This window comes from Lampetra fluviatilis, chromosome 4 (genome assembly GCF_964198595.1).
Source record: "Lampetra fluviatilis chromosome 4, kcLamFluv1.1, whole genome shotgun sequence".
NCBI lineage: Eukaryota > Metazoa > Chordata > Hyperoartia > Petromyzontiformes > Petromyzontidae > Lampetra > Lampetra fluviatilis.
Window position 1 is genome coordinate 28,109,002 of NC_136278.1, and position 17,281 is coordinate 28,126,282.

The 17,281-nt window shown below is 46.9% G+C and overlaps 1 protein-coding gene across 1 annotated transcript in view; it reads right to left on the reverse strand.

Annotated features, from left to right (window-relative positions):
* LOC144931718 (intermembrane lipid transfer protein VPS13B-like) overlaps window positions 1-17,281 on the reverse strand; it is a 301,466-nt gene that overhangs the window by 159,392 nt on the left and 124,793 nt on the right. The window contains 1 exon segment of the mRNA XM_078855932.1: window positions 1,200-1,309. Coding sequence (XP_078712058.1) covers window positions 1,200-1,309 — 110 coding nt within the window.

Genomic DNA, 17,281 nt, shown 5'->3' on the forward strand with positions numbered 1-17,281 from the left:
TATTCTTGTGCAAGTTTCAACTCTGTGGTGATAATTTCCAAACTGTGGAACTGGAGAAATGTTAACTGCTCTCGTGCTCTCTTCCCTCGCGAACCAGCAGGCATTCAATGACTGAAATAGTCGCTTAATGCTCACGATAGATTCATCGAATCGAGTGTATATGAACACATTCGCAATGCATGCTAAGGATATGCATGCAATATGTTGTTGCTTTGTTTGGGGGGTTATTGGAGGGAACAAAACTGTACAAGCGGAAAAAAATGGGAAAACAAGACCAATGAGGTGGTAAAAACTAAATAAAAAAAAATTACAATATATTTTTTATGAATCGTAACTCTGAATGCAAGACATCACTGCGGGGAGTGGGAAGTAAATTACTGCACACACGCTAACCTACGTGAACAACAACACTCCTTAGGATATTAACATGGCACTCCCGGTATTCTTATACTTAAAAAAAACCCCAATACATTCCAAGCGATATATTATTTCACAAACCGCCAGTTACGCTATGAGACCTCCTTTACCAGTGGCAAAATATAGTAGTAGGTTTTTACCCTTTCAACTGGTACAAAACTGACACCTTTATACACCAATGGAGACTAGGCTCTAAGAAAAGCTGTCTCGGGTGTGGACCAATCAACTTCAAGGACAGTGCATATCATTATCATCATCAGAGTTGTTTCTTTTTGTTTGCATTTTGACTGCTTGTGTTGTGGATATTGCAAACATGATCCCTTGTATAAAGGTGTCAGTTTTGTACAAGTTGAAAGGGTAAAAACCTACTACTAAACCGCCAGTTCTCGCACCACACGCGCTGCAGGTGTCCAAATGTACACGTCATCCACGTATTCGCGATACATCGCAAATTTATTTTCAATAAAAAAAACTGCCACCGCTGGCGAGCGCGACGACGCGAACCTTGCTGGAACACGCCAAGCGAACGGCATGTTGGGAAATGCTACGCAAATTGACCGACAATTGCACGTCGCAGAAACTCGATCAATCTACCAATCGATCTTAATTTTACGTGCAACTAAAGTAGCCATCGGTGCGCATGACAATGGAACGGGCACGGTACAGGGGGAATCCCGTCACGACCTCAGTGGCTGACACCGACTGAGCAAAGTAAATTGCTACCGCACGCGAAATAAAGTGCAAATGCGCGCAACAAGCTGCCACTGCGTGCGTTTGCTTACCTGTTGCCGGGCTCGGCCCACGCCCGGACGCGGCTGGTACAGGAGCCAGGCGTAGAGCACGGGGTCGACGTTCAGCGCCGCTCCCTCCACGTTCAGCAGCAGCACGGCGCCTGCAGGATTGGAGGCGAGATGTTAACTCCGTCGCCTGGCATGCAGGAGGTTCGTCGGTTCAATTCCCGACCCTGACGCCTGTATATTTGGAGTTTGCGTGTTCTCTCTCTCCCTGTGGTCACGTGGATTTTTCGCCGGGGCCTCCGGTTTCTCTCCTACACATTTAGAATCGACATGCATTCAGAGTATTTGGCTTCTATGAATGTTCACGTGATAAGCCACTTCATTGAGCGATCTTGTGGTCAGGTCCCTTTTGAAAAAGAGCCGTATTAGCTCAGTGGGCCTTACCTGGTAAAATAAAAAAAGTTTATAGTTTTAGCTTAGTGTCCAGCGGCCTGCAGCGCAGTGGGGGTACCGCGGCGTCAGGGTGGGCAGCGACACCCAGACCCCATCTAGCATGGGGGGGCTGCAAGCCGGCCTGGTGTCCTTTTTGTGAAAATGTGTTACCTTTAAATTTCGATTTAAAGCTTTCGTGACTGCAGGGATTCATCTTCTTGGTTCTTTCGGTAAAGTCACGTAGAAGGGAAGTAATAAAATAATTAAAATAAAACATAATAGAATGCATTCTTCACCTGAGGACGGCTGCTTGCGTTGTGGCCGAAACGTCGTGAGAATTATTTTATTATGTTTTATTTTTATTATTTTATTACTTCCCTTCTACGTGACTTTACCGAAAGAACCAAGAAGGTGTTACCTTTACTTCCCTTTTTACTTATTCAAGCGAATGCTTTTTTTCCTTTTTTTTTACTTGGGCATGACTTTCACACAGCTAGAGCACCAGATACGCGAAAAGAATACGTAATTACATCAACACACACGTGCATGTGGATGATACGCGGAGTGAACATCAGCTCGCGTAAGCCACAGGGTCACGTGACAGCCTCCTCCTTCTCTCTTTACTTGTTGCAGAGCAAAAATACGGCGGCGTGGGCTGGGCCCTAGTGCAAGGAATAAAATGGGGTCCCCTCCTGCTCCACGTGCTATTTCCCCTCCCTTCATAGCCCGGGCGCCTGAACCCCTCCAGCCCGTGGGTTCTGGTGCATCTGTACTGTGTACACACTCAACAGCTTCCCCACTGGTATAACAGCTAAACAATTTTTTTGTTAACTCAGGAAAGCTTCAATGTATCCCGAGAATCAGTGTCAGCAGAGTCGTGGGGAGCGGTGGTGCAGCGGTTAGCGCTCGCTGCGCAATGAACCCGGCGATTCGAGTTCGATTTGACCGGTCACGGCCAACGCCAGTGACGATTATCCGAACTGGTCCTGAGCCTTCCCTAGGTCGACTCCGCCTCAAATGAGTACCTGATGCGGTGCGTCAAAACATCGCCACTGGGGAGACAAAGGCGGCCGGGCATGGTGCTGACCACCCACCCCCTCGTGTGACGTGCTGGCCTTCATAGGTGCTCGCGAACAGCACTTGCCCCAACAGTCTGCTAAGGCTATACGGGGGATCTTTTTTTGCATGCGTATGTTTGACAACATTCCGTTTTGGCGATCTTAATATGTACACGTACACTTCAAGAGCACGAATGTAAAAGTATAAATGCGCTAGTTACCGAGATTTATGATAACAATGCCCATTGTTTGTACAAGAATTCCAATTTAAGACTATTTCAGGAGGACCCTGCTTTTGGATGTCAATTCTATTTGTGTGCACTTGGCATGTGGGAAGAAAACGGAGGACCCGTAGAAACCTCACAATACGAGGGGACAGCACTCACAGCTCCGCACAGATGGTTTCAATCCATATGTATGGGATATTTTTGCCAGCATCCAAAATTATTAAAAATAAGAATAGGTTTTACCCATGCTGGCAATAAATAAAATAGGCGTTCAGATGTTCAAACACCAAACAGACACATTTTGCAGGGTATTAATTCTGCATTCACCACACAAACTTGTGGCAAAAATTGTGAAGAAACATCCTCGGAGTGGTGCAATCCACTCGCTGTAGTTCTATCTCTCGGCCACCTTGCAACCGAAAGAATATATTTCATCAGTAGCTGTGCATTGGCGACGAGGGATAGCATGCGTACAAGCATCAAAGTGAAGAACACAGCCTTGAATCCAGCAACATTTTCTCTACAACTGTAATGGTGTCACGGGGAATGGCCAGGCCCTCGTTCAGGGACCAAGTTGGGCAAACTAAAATAATTAGATTTCCAAACAAAGCAAACTCTAAGCGGTTTGCCAGTCCAGAGATGAACAGATAGAGTTCATATGCTTAGAAAACATAACAGCGCTAGCAGCCGACTGCCCGCTCCAATTGTAAATATAACTCAACAGAAATCGTCGTGTCCACTGTGTGAAATTGAAAACGTTCGGCAAAAAGAACACACGCTGCCAAAGCCATTTAAAGTCCACACACGTCAGTTCATAAAACATCGCAGGTTCCACGGTGTGCCTTTAAGCAAAGGGTCGATGAAAGGCAATGGTCCGTTTTATATACTGTTGCGTTCTATACATTTATTACATTAACATTATTTATATAAAGATAAAGCGTAATTGTTGAAATATTTTCTGAATTAATTAAACACATATGGCTAAAACATCTGATAACTTACACGGGTAATTCCTGTTGAGCCACAAAAAACGCATAAATTTTTCGAATTAAATCGTGAAGTTAACAAATGGAGGCATAGTCCACATTCTCCGCCTCACTTGTAAGTGGACAGAGCTCGTTGTGCAAAGGATAAAACATTCAAACGAAGTACGAATTTTGCACGAAACCTTTACATTTTTGGGGTAAAACAAGAAAAAAACCCACTCAACACATCAGTCAATAACACCGTGGCCTTAAAAGGAAGCATATATAATTAGGCGACATTTGGGGGGCAAGGTGCCCCTCGTTCTTTAACTCTGTGGATTATTTGCCATCTCAAGGGGCCGCACGGTCGCCATTGTCTGCGCCCATGTTTCGTTGCCTGCCACTCATTGTCTGCTCAAAGACTGGGCCTCAATTTAACGTTGCTTTCTTTGGCACGCGAAAGCACCTCGCCATCACACGTCCAAGTCACCTGCAAGTACCCGTAATAAGCACCCCATTTCCCGTTGTCGCTTGACTAAAAAAAAATTAAATTCCAAAATCAAAAGACTTGTTTCTTAATCCAACACGCTACGTTTGGTAAAAATCCGACAAATGGGTTCTGACTTTCCATCCCGCGCACACACGGAAATGAGTGCCTGATACCCACATGATGCTGGTACACGGGAAAACAAAAGCCATTTGCCGGAACACATGCATGCATTTAGCTCAACAAAACCTGTATCCTCCTATTAAGACGTCGGTGGAGATTAATGAGTTTAGCGACAGGGGTGACATGCTGTATGAAATATAAATGTTTGTGAGCATGCATTATAGTACGGTGAAAATCTGTCCGTACATAATAGCATGGGCAGTAAACAATCAAACGTGACGACAGTACAGTATTCCTCGTTATTCACGAAATTGCTATCCGCAATTTTGATTATCTGCGAATCGCATCTGGAAAGCTACACAACTGCACACAGACAGAGAGAAAATAAAGAGATAAAGTGATGACAAAGTGATGAGAGAATGTGATGAGATAAAGAGATGAGAAAGTTAGAGAACTTCACGAAGCTCTAGAAGCATTTGCAGACATTGCGCGTACGATATATTCGTAGGCCAATATCCTGACCCGCGAAATCTACTCCTAACGAGCATCTTTGGAACGTATCCCTCGTGATTAACGAGAGAATGCTGTAGCGGCAACGTGGAGGTGAAGCGGTGGTGAAGGGTGCTACAACCGCAGAGGGACCGAGTTTGGATCTCGGCCATGGCTACACCAGCCCAGTATATATAGGACAAAATACGGTTCAGAATCCTTACTTAGACTGGAGGAATCTGATGAGCAATGACGCTCTTTTTCACAGGCGGCCAGTTGACAAACTGCCCCCCTCCCCCCCCCCCCCCACGGGGCCACCCCATGACCGACGTGGCATGGGAGAAGGCCTTTATCCAACAGTGTATCGATAAAGGGCTGGAATGATTTAATAACAATGGAAATAATAGGGCACACTTAATTATCTTGCAGATGATCTTTTGTGAACCCTGCCATGAGGTTATGTTTGTAGGAAATCTTCAAAGCCAGTCCCCCCCTGAATGCGTACAATAATGTAGGACCAAGCGAGCCGTTCAAAAACCCAACCATGTAGAGTAAATTTCGATTTAAAGCTTTCGTGACTGCAGGGATTCATCTTCTTGGTTCTTTCGGTAAAGTCACGTAGAAGGGAAGTAATAAAATAATAAAAATAAAACATAATAAAATAATTCTCACGACGTTTCGGCCACAACGCAAGCAGCCGTCCTCAGGTGAAGAATGAAACACCACCAAGCTTGGAGCGTATATTTAAGCTGGGTTGGAGGGGGAAGAAGAGCGTCTTGATATGCAAATTCTTTTGTCAAGGCGCTCTTCTTCCCCCTCAAACCCAGCTTAAATATATGCTCCAAGCTTGGTGATGTTTCATTCTTTACCTGAGGACGGCTGCTTGCGTTGTGGCCAAAACGTCGTGAGAATTATTTTATTATGTTTTATTTTTTATTTCCCTTCTACGTGACTTTACCGAAAGAACCAAGACCATGTAGAGTAATGCAATGGGTGTACACATTGTCCAAAAGGCCGCATTTGGCCAACAAGCCACCTTGGCTTTTGAAGTGGAGCCCAGATTGGCCTTTGTATTTCGCCGGTAAGTAACTCCTTAATTACCCATTCCTTTTTTAGTTCAAAGGAAATGTTTTTAAAAAAACTCAAGCAGGAAAGGCTTTTAAAATAATGTGCAGGCTGCTCCTTTGTGCGATTTGAAACTGCCATGGTAGTCTGAGCAGCGTGGACAGCTAATGTCACGTCAAATATCGCCAATAACACATATATATATACACATATATATACACATATATAAATGACCTGACCAGGGATGCTGCTTTGGCGTAATGATTAGTAACACTGGAATTGGAATCCAGAGGTTGCTAGTTCGACTCAATCTCCCGGCATGGTTGAAATAACGAGTCAAGTTTACTATAAACCCTGTCTGTTATCCATGGGTACACCACAGTTAAGTCTATTGGCAGGTCACGTACGGTGAGGTAAACTGTGGGTACTTCCCTATATTTCCAGATGTCTGGCCAGATTGGAAAATTAGGCGAAAAAAATATCCTCAAGATGGCCTTTATAGAGAGCTCTTTAAAACGCCCTCGAGTTGAGATTCTTCTGCCAGCAGTGGCACAAGCCAAACAGTTGTGGGGATGTACCTTTATCTCTTACCTTTAAGTGAATGCTGAAAGCATTTTATTTCACACAAAAATAAACTAAGTGCTGCAGAGCTGTGCTTAAGTGTTCGTGAAATGTAACTCTTGCTTTTAAAGGCCCCGCAGACTTGCCTGCGCAAGAGTGCATTCGGAAATGTGCTGAGCAAGGTCTGCCCGTGTAGGAATCTGCCACAAAGTCACCTGAAAGGTCTTCGTTCCAGTGACAGTTGAAATGGCCCACAAGAGACATTTTTTTGATTATGCTGCACAAAATACAACTTTGTGCAACCAAATATGGCCCCGGAGAAAAGTGCCACTGTGGCAAGAGCATGAATACACGAGGCCCATTTTTCGCTGAGGTCATACTCATCATGAGCATTTGAGTCCGTGGCTTTATTTTACAACAAAAAAAATTACCACAATCCAAGCAGTGAATCATCACAATAATTGCACATTCTCGTAAACGAATGTGTGCGCTTCATTACAACGTTGTAAGTGCTCTTAGTTCTTGCTTATAAATATATTCAACGCAAGTACAGTACAAATCCATGTTGTGCGCTGAGCAATTAGCGTGACCCATTTGTGTACACGTTACTATGGAAGTGGCGTTAATGTTCGCCAAAGGAAACAATTTCTAAAGTGAAAATAAATAAAAGACTTGACACAAAATCACCGTAATTATTCCATAAAACTCGCAGTACAAAGACGACCACAGTGCCATTAATAGGAGAATGTATGTCATCAGTTTCTCTTCCGATGCCGTTCTGACCAAAGAAAAACTTAAATAAAATAACTTTATCAGTACCGAGGCTCCCACAAGGCAACGCGGGAGGGCGTGTGGCACAGTTTGGCGTTAGCCATCGTAGAGTGTGGTCATGTCGCTACAGTTCTCTGCGGTGAGTACGGTCTCTTTAAGGGGCGACTGTCACAAAACCCACCTCCACCCAATGCAGTCAATTAATTAAGTTGTCACGTGAACAAACGTGCCCATTCATGATCATTAGTTTTTTACCCTTTTATCTGGCAACAAAACTGATACCTTTTTTACAAGGAGTCGTGTCTGCATTGACCACAATACCTGCGGTCGAAATGCAAACAAAAAACACAACTCTGAAAATGTATGCACTGTCCTTGAAATTGATTGGTCCACACCCGAGACAACTTTTCTTAGAGCCTAGTCTCACATGGTGTTGGACCAGATGACGACAAAAGGCCCGCTGCGGTTGAAGGCTTACCCGTGCCATGTCGGTTATGGGGGTTGTTTGGCCACATTTCACCACACCGCTCAAGTGCGGGCAGGTTGATTAAGGAAAGTTGCCAACATTTTCAAGCGCACAGTTCAAACTGCTGTCCAAATACCACCGTTTAATGGGTGATACATTTATGGCCATGCGGCGTATTAGTGTACGTTAGGGCATGTCAATAAAGCCACAGCTGTCATCCTTTAAAGCAAATACCACTTCGCGTCTGGACTTCCGAGCATTTCAACTGGCCATGCTTGTAAGAACAGCCTGTCACCGTGAACCTGCATTTACAAACGCTCTCCATCACGGACTCTGGAAGCCGTTTTTTCCCATTCCTTTCTCCCAAATGGCCCTTATGGCCGAACGGCCAGAGACGTGAAGCAGATGCCCTCAACTCCCCACAGCGTCGCGTGAGAACCAGCCCGGCCAATCAAAAGCAGCGGTGAAACAAGCGGGGCGAGACACCTGCCGGCGGCTACCTAACGCGCCATGCTACGCTCATAACACGTGGGGCGTCACGGCCACACTCGATCGCGTGCATCCCAAGTCGTGCTCTCACTTGACATGCAACTCCGTGCATCGGCGATTAAAATCAAGTGGTAATGCCCACGACACGAGTATCGAATTGCGCGTGTTATTAGAACTGATGAGATGTGAACTGCGAAAATGTCATGCCCGATGATACGCCAAGTGTTGCATTCAGGGTAATGGGGCAAACACAACTGTACACGAGACAATAAAAAAATTAACCCGTAAAAACAAAGTTTTTCACTATAAATCCTTTATATGCGTGGCATCGGTTTTATTTTATTATTCATTTCAGTTTTTCTTGAGTAAGAGTTTCATTTTTACCACATTGGTATTTGAAATTAAATATGAAATTTATTTTTTCCTAAAAAGTGGAAAATTTTGGAAAAAAAATTTCACGAAAATAAATTGTCACGCACAACGAGTCTGTGTGCAAAATGTCAGCTCGATTGGATCACGGGAAGTGGGTTAAAAAACGACCGAAAGATTTGCATGGTCGTAAGCGCGCAAGCAAGCAAGCGAATTTAATATAAAGGATTTAAAAACACAAGACGTCTGAAACGAAATTGCAATTCCGACTCGTAACAATTAATTGATCATATCATGCCGAGCTTTCAATCCACCCGAAACGTTCACAAATATTCGTACGGGGCTACATGGACAGCGTGCAAAAATCACTCGCAATGTGCCCAATCTTGCCGTATCTCAGAAGAAGCAAAGATGGGTTTGAGCCTAGCTAGTTCTTCGATGGGTGACCACCATGCACGCCAGGTTGTCATCGACGGCTATTGCGCTCTACTACGTAGTGGCCAGCAGGGGTCGGTGTGGCAAAGTCCACTGCTGCGCTGCACTTCCAACGCTTCCATGTCGATGCTCTTCACCTTCATGTACCCGCACTGCCCAGTGTGGTGCAGAGGTCGCAACCGGGTACCCGATACCCGTACCCTACCCGATACCCGGCTACCCGTACCCGGCCGGGTACGGGTACCCGTTTGCGACCCTGATGCGGCCGGGTACGGGTACGGGTAGACCGTGAGTCACTGGTGAGTAACCGTTTGTCACTCATTTCCCAACGTCTTGTCTCTTCTCACAATTCAAGTTCCTAGAATCAACCCACCCGCGCCTGCAACTTGGCTTCATCACAGAGGTCGCAATCGGGTACGGCCGGGTACGGGTACCCGTTTGCGACCCTGGTGCGGCCGGGCACGGAATCAAAACCCGTTTGCGACCTCTGGTGTGGTGAGATACCCTCAAATAGCACCCCCTCCCCCCCCCCCCAGACACGGGACAGCATGGGCAGAGCCTCATTTGGCAGTGGATTAACAAACGGAGATATATTTGCACGCGTAAGAGCAGAAGCTTTGAAAAACGCCGAACCTTTCATGCAACGGGTGAAAGGTCAGTCGTTCGCTTGGTCACCCAAACAACGTGCAAAGCACTGGCAGGTCATGGAAGTCAAAGGCTTACACAACCGAGTCACGCACACGTGTGTTCCACTGAGATCAACTTCCCGAGTGGCACGCTCACGGAATAGCTCACATACCTGGGCGCTTGGCTCACTTAAAAGCGACCACCGCTGGCCGTCGCACAGATGCATGCCTTGCGAATGACCCAAGTTCTAGCGAATGCTCGCAAAACACCGTGTGTGGGAGCTGCACGTGTATCGGCGAGTGTGGGAAGCTGCATGTGTAGAGGCGTGTGTGGGAGCTGCATGTGTAGAGGCATGTGTGGAAGCTGCATGTGTAGAGGCGTGTGTGGGAGCTGCATATGGAGAGACGTGTGTGAGAAGCTGCATGTGTAGAGGCGTGTGTGGGAGCTGCATGTGTAGAGGCATGTGTGGGAGCTGCATGTGTAGAGACGTGTGTGGGAGCTGCATATGGAGAGACGTGTGGGAAGCTGCATGTGTAGAGACGTGTTGGAAGCTGCATGTGTAGAGGCGTGTGTGGGAGCTGCATGTGTAGAGGCGTGTGTTGGAAGCTGCATGTGTAGAGACGTGTGTGGGAGCTGCATGTGTAGAGGCGTGTGTGGGAGCTGCATGTGTAGATACGTGTGTGGGAGCTGCATGTGTAGAGACGTGTGTGGGAGCTGCATGTGTAGAGGCGTGTGTGGGAGCTGCATGTGTAGAGGCGTGTGGGAGCTGCATGTGTAGAGGCGTGTGTGGGAGCTGCATGTGTAGAGGCGTGTGTGGGAGCTGCATGTGTAGAGACGTGTGTGGGAGCTGCATGTGTAGAGGCGTGTGTGGGAGCTGCATGTGTAGAGGCGTGTGTGGGAGCTGCATGTGTAGAGGCGTGTGTGGGAGCTGCATGTGTAGAGGCGTGTGGGAGCTGCATGTGTAGAGGCGTGTGTGGGAGCTGCATGTGTAGAGGCGTGTGTGGGAGCTGCATGTGTAGAGACGTGTGTGGGAGCTGCATGTGTAGAGGCGTGTGTGGGAGCTGCATGTGTAGAGGCGTGTGTGGGAGCTGCATGTGTAGAGGCGTGTGGGAGCTGCATGTGTAGAGGCGTGTGTGGGAGCTGCATGTGTAGAGACGTGTGTGGGAGCTGCATGTGTAGAGGCGTGTGTGGGAGCTGCATGTGTAGAGACGTGTGTGGGAGCTGCATGTGTAGAGGCGTGTGTGGGAGCTGCATGTGTAGAGGCGTGTGTGGGAGCTGCATGTGTAGAGACGTGTGTGGGAGCTGCATGTGTAGAGACGTGTGTGGGAGCTGCATGTGTAGAGGCGTGTGTGGGAGCTGCATGTGTAGAGGCGTGTGTGGGAGCTGCATGTGTAGAGGCGTGTGTGGGAGCTGCATGTGTAGAGGCGTGTGTGGGAGCTGCACGTGTAGAGGCGTGTGTGGGAGCTGCACGTGTAGAGGCGTGTGTGGGAGCTGCATGTGTAGAGACACGTGTGTGGGAGCTGCACGTGTAGAGGCGTGTGTGGAAGCTACATGTGTAGAGGCGTGTGTGGGAAGCTGCATGTGTAGAGGCGTGTGTGGAAGCTACATGTGTAGAGGCGTGTGTGGGAGCTGCATGTGTAGAGACACGTGTGTGGGAGCTGCACGTGTAGAGGCGTGTGTGGAAGCTACATGTGTAGAGGCGTGTGTGGGAAGCTGCATGTGTAGAGGCGTGTGTGGGAGCTGCATGTGTAGAGACGTGTGTGGGAGTTGCATGTGTAGAGACGTGTGTGGAGCTGCATGTGTAGAGACGTGTGTGTGAGAAGCTGCATGTGTAGAGACGTGTGTGGGAGCTGCATGTGTAGAGACGTGTGTGGGAGATGCTGCATGTGTAGAGGCGTGTGTGGGAGCTGCATGTGTAGAGGCATGTGTGTAAGCTGCATGTGTAGAGACGTGTGTGGGAGATGCTGCATGTGTAGAGACGTATGTGGGAGCTGCATGTGTAGAGGCGTGTGTGGGACCTGCTGCATGTGTAGAGGCGTGTGTGGGAGATGCATGTGTAGAGGCGTGTGTGGGAAGCTGCACGTGTAGAGACGTGTGTGGGAGCTGCATGTGTAGAGGCGTGTGTAGGAGCTGCATGTGTAGAGACGTATGTGGGAGCTGCATGTGTAGAGGCGTGTGTGGGAGCTGCATGTGTAGAGGCGTGTGTGAGAAGCTGCATGTGTAGAGGCGTGTGTGTGGAAGCTGCATGTGTAGAGGCGTGTGTGTGAGAAGCTGCATGTGTAGAGACGTGTGTGGGAGCTGCATGTGTAGAGGCGTGTGTGGGAGCTGCATGTGTAGAGACACGTGTGTGGGAGCTGCATGTGTAGAGGCGTGTGTGGGAGCTGCATGTGTAGAGGCGTGTGTGAGAAGCTGCATGTGTAGAGGCGTGTGTGTGGAAGCTGCATGTGTAGAGGCGTGTGTGTGAGAAGCTGCATGTGTAGAGACGTGTGTGGGAGCTGCATGTGTAGAGGCGTGTGTGGGAGCTGCATGTGTAGAGACACGTGTGTGGGAGCTGCACGTGTAGAGACGTGTGTGGAAGCTACATGTGTAGAGGCGTGTGTGGGAAGCTGCATGTGTAGAGGCATGTGTGGAAGCTGCATGTGTAGAGGCGTGTGTGGGAGCTGCATGTGTAGAGGCATGTGTGGAAGCTGCATGTAAAACCAAGAGTCGAAGTCAAGCTGAACTCAAGAAGGTAGGCACATATGGCCGCTTCGCATAGGCTGACTCTTTCCTATGACGGAGCCGCAGTCAACGGGGGCATTGCTGGTATCGCCTGCCACCCCCTGAGAGGGATTAATCGTCGCGATGACACACGGCCATTAGTCTCTTATTTTCTGCGTCCCTTCTACTATTTTCCGAAGAGGTCAGCATTCGGAGAATTCCAGAGGGGAGCGACCACGAAACGAGCCATGGCTGACGACTTTCTTCTCCTACAATAGCTTTGATTTCACACGACATCAAACTGAGGGCACCAAGTTGCCCTTTCATTCCACATCACATTCGCTCCCACTTTTACGGGTTCTTGTTAATCAACAGAACAAGTGATGCGTGCGGGTTTTTGTCAAGCATTAGGCAGTGCGGTAAAACATATCGTTGAAACGTACTTATATGCTCCTATTATCCATACATTCCCCAACCCCACACTGACCAGCGTGGTGAACTATGGTCAAATAACCCGCATGGACTTGCATGGCGTGAGGAGGTCCTTCGTCCAGCAGTGGACTAACCGTTGACAAAAATTCAACTCAACATTCAAAGCGGTATAGATGCACAAAAGCCGTGCCTCTGCGACTAAAATGCGCGAGTGCGTAATGTATCCTTTAAAAGTAATAATTACCGTCTTCGTAGTCGAACGTAACAGGTTATTGTTGTTCAACGGAAAAATAACGGCAAAGAAAAACAATGGCAATTCATGATTTTCAAGAAAAACTGTCCGGAGGTCAAAAGATTAACGTTACCTGCTTCAGCGAAACACTAAATAAACCTGTCGTAAATCAAACATCGGGGGACGCTAAAAATCTGCTCCCTCAACCCTCCAAGAACCCCCCAAAGCCAGACAAATTTAGATAAACCACAGCCGAAGTCACGGGCATAATTTTTCACAGTCTCTGTGGGCAAGTTGTAAGTACAAAGTTTCAGGCGCAGATTAGTTCGGCTCATCCATCTCCCTCGTCGACCTGCCTTTGATCTCACATATTTATGGCTCCTCTGGACCGGGTGCCCGGTCCATGGTTTTGATAAAATGAAATACGAAGTTTACAACTTCCCTGAAACGTGAGCGTTGCACGGCCCGACTTTCCAATGTGACCGATCGGGAGACCCACATTTTTCTTCGCTGCAGAAATCCAAACAGACCCCCCCCCTCCCTCTCCACCCCCTGACCTTGGTAGAACAAGAGGGTGCCGCGGTGTAGAGATGTTAACTACCTCGCCTGGTATACAGGAAGTCGTGAGTTCGATCCTGACCCTGACGATACCTGCTGTATATTTGGAGATTGCGTGTCTCTCTCATCATCATCATCACGGTGGCTAAGAGATGTTAACTACCTCGCCTGGTATACAGGAGGTCGTGAGTTCGATCCTGACCCTTACGATACCTGCTGTATATTTGGAGTTTGAATGTTCTGCCAGCGGTCGCGTGGCTTGTTTTACTCCGCGTCCTCTGGTTTCTCCCTCGACATTAAGAATCAATATCACGCGTTGAGGGCATTTAGCTGCTGTACATTACCACGTGATAAGCCACTTCGTTGAACCATCATTTGTGGCCAGGTCGCTTCTGAAAAAGAGCACCAGAGCTCAGTGGGCCTTACTTGGTAGAATAAAAGCAATGTTTAGCTTAGTTTCGTGGCGATTAGTGGACGGTGAGGTGGCCAGTGAGCTGAATGACCAACTAGGTCTAAATGTTCTTGGTTCTTTCGGTAAAGTCACGTAGAAGGGAAGAATCAACATCACCTGGTCACCTGAGGACGGCTGCTTGCGTTGTGGCCGAAACGTCGTGAGAATTATTTTATTATGTTTTATTTGTATTATTTTATTATTTCCCTTCTACGTGACTTTACCGAAAGAACCAAGAAGATGAATCCCTGCAGTCACGAAAGCTTTAAATCGAAATTTAGGTCTACGTGGTTATTTGGTGAGCCGTGAGAGGTGAGTTGAGAGCGGTAAGTAGTTGTCGGTGAACAGTGAGCGATCGGCATCAAGCGGTAAGATCAGCGGTGAGATATTATGCGGTGAGCAGTGAGCGCAAAGGTTGAGTCGGACTGCTTGGACTCGAGACTGCTGTAGGTAGGCGGAATATTTCTACTTAGTAGCCTTTTAAGCTGTCAACTCCCGAGTCTCAACAAAAAAATAAACTTCTCCACATTCAGCCGATGTTAAGAGTTCTTCGTGTCACGGTGTGATAAACCACGGTGCAGTTAACAACGTTTGCTTCGCGTCTTCTTTCACGATTTAATGCACTGAACTGTGCTGGCTAAAACGTCATGCCCATTTGCACAATAGACAAAGAGGGGGGAGTAATTGGGGGTAAACTCAGTGAGCGGTCATAAATACAAATGTCTTTCTGTTCGGTTTAAGTGCAAACCCACTGGGGCTTTAGTTAGCCTTTGCAGTTGCAAAGAAAATTGTCGACATTAATCTACATCAAAAAAACTTTTTTCTTTCTTGCAGAGAAGTGGCAATATTCATCCCTAAACCTTGAGATATGTGCATTTGAGGATGAAAGACATTTTCACCAACAGATATGTAAATACATATATATATAAACTTGCATTGTTCCTGATAATTTATCACCACAATGACTGGGATAGCTGCACGCTTATAACCCGTCAATCAAGATATGCAAAAACAATATTTTAACTACTTCAAATTAATCTCATTTAACCCCCCCCCCCTCCATTCTTGACTGAGCAGGCCTCATGCAAAAGTGATGACAGTTGCACTTGACTCATCCTGCGCGCATTCCATACGGCATTTCTCATGTCCTACCGAAGCTGACCTGCCTCCAACACCAGAAGCGCCACTCACAGTAACGCGCATTTACTGCCCCATACCAACAAGGCATGCCGTCACACTGGACCTCCAATGCAAGAGGTCGCAAGTTCAATCTGCCGGCACACCGCTTGAAACAACGGTGCAAGTTTCTTAAATCCTCCCCCGCCTCTGTTCACCCAGCAGTATGAACAGGTAACACTACAGTTAAACTATCAAACTATTTTGTATTTTACCAAGTAGGGCCCACTGAGCTATGTAGCTCTTTTTTTTCAGAAGTGACCTGGCCACAAATGGTAGCTCAACAAAGTGGCTTATCGCGTGCACATTTTATTGCAGCCAAATACTCTGAATGCGCCTTGATTCTAAATGTGTAAGGAAAAACCGGAGGACCCTGGAGAAAAATTCACGCGACCATGGCGAGAAAATGCAAACCATACTTCACCTGGTGGGTCAGTGAGGGTTGATTAAGATGATGGAGGTACATACATGTTTGAGCATAGTACAGTACAATAACTGATTTTTCTGCACTGAACCTCTTTTATGAGCCTCGCAGCAGTCTACAGAAACTGTTTTTTTTTTATAAATGGCTATTGCCATTCCAGGTGGTAACCAGGGTCAAACCTGCTGAACGTCTGACATTTAATGAGATAGCGTGCATTCTGGGTGATTGGTGTACCAGTTGAAAGGGTAAAAACCTATTACTATGAAGCCACGTTGTGTGCCCGTTGGGCAGACGGTGCTTGCTCGCTGCTGTACAGGCACAGGGCCACACACAGAACCCTAGGTGTGGAAATACGATAGTACTGAAGTCCCTAAACCAATCAGCGGGTAATAAGAGTATTCAGGTGGGCTTAGTCTGGCAGCAAAAGGCCGTTTTGCACGGAGGTTTTCACACCTTTTTTGGTAGCCAAAAGGGCGTTAAGTGTTTTATTGAAGAAAAGTGCATTTTCCTGGAAGGGGCTCCAAGTTTATCCATTGAATCTCATTTTACACCATGTCATTCAAACCGAGTCCATGTAAAGTACTGCAAGAATGACGCCGCCCATTATCGCTTTGTATACATACAGCCAATAAACCAAACAGAGTTGGGTTTAACAAAGGAGCTCAGCACTGCCAATTTAGCATTTTCTTTGGGTAAAGTTTGTCATTTTTAAGCAGCAACAGTTTTTCACGTGCGGCCGACGTGATTTCCTAATTGCGCAGTTTTGCCTAAATATAGCCCCGGCTTATACAACAGCTTCCTGTCGATGAAACGTGATCCATGCAGGTAACCTTAGGAAAAAGATGAAAAAATGAGTGCGCACTTCAAATAATAATAAGAGTGTGCACAGTAACGATGTACGCATGTGCAGTCCTAAAGTCAACGCACCGCTGTTTGAAGGCCTCCGCGTGCCGATCAGTCATGGGGGGTTGTTTGGACATACGTCACTATGCTGGTTCAGTGCAGGCTGGTGAAGAGAGTGGTGGAAGGTTGGTCCACGACCATTTCAAATAATATTGAGAATGATTATTAGAACTAATCTAGAGCGGTATTTTTTTTTATTTCATACAATTTTTCGTGGGAAGTTTTTTCCCAATGCCTTCACTCATAAGAGGACTCTAACTTGATGTGGAGCTTTCGTGACTGCAGGAATTACTCTTTGGTTCTTTCGGTAAAGTCACGTAGAGAGAGAACATGTTATTTAATTTATTATGTTCTCTTTCTACGTGACTTTACCGAAAGAACCAAAGAGTAAGAGGACTCTAACCATACATATACAATTATAGCGTGCGTGCATGCGTGCGTGCATGCACAGAATCTCACGGAAGTACAATCGTAATTCATCACGACTCGCATCACTACGGAGGGCCTTCCATTTGCGATGGGAATCCCAGCCTTCCACACTGGCCACATTATGAGGCGAACGAAGGCCGCTTGTGATTTATAATTGCTGGGTGGACTGAGGCGATGATGGATGAAAACACTTGCTCAGTGTTTCAACCAACGCAAACCACGAATTGAAGCTGACAACGTCGGATTTATAATTCAATT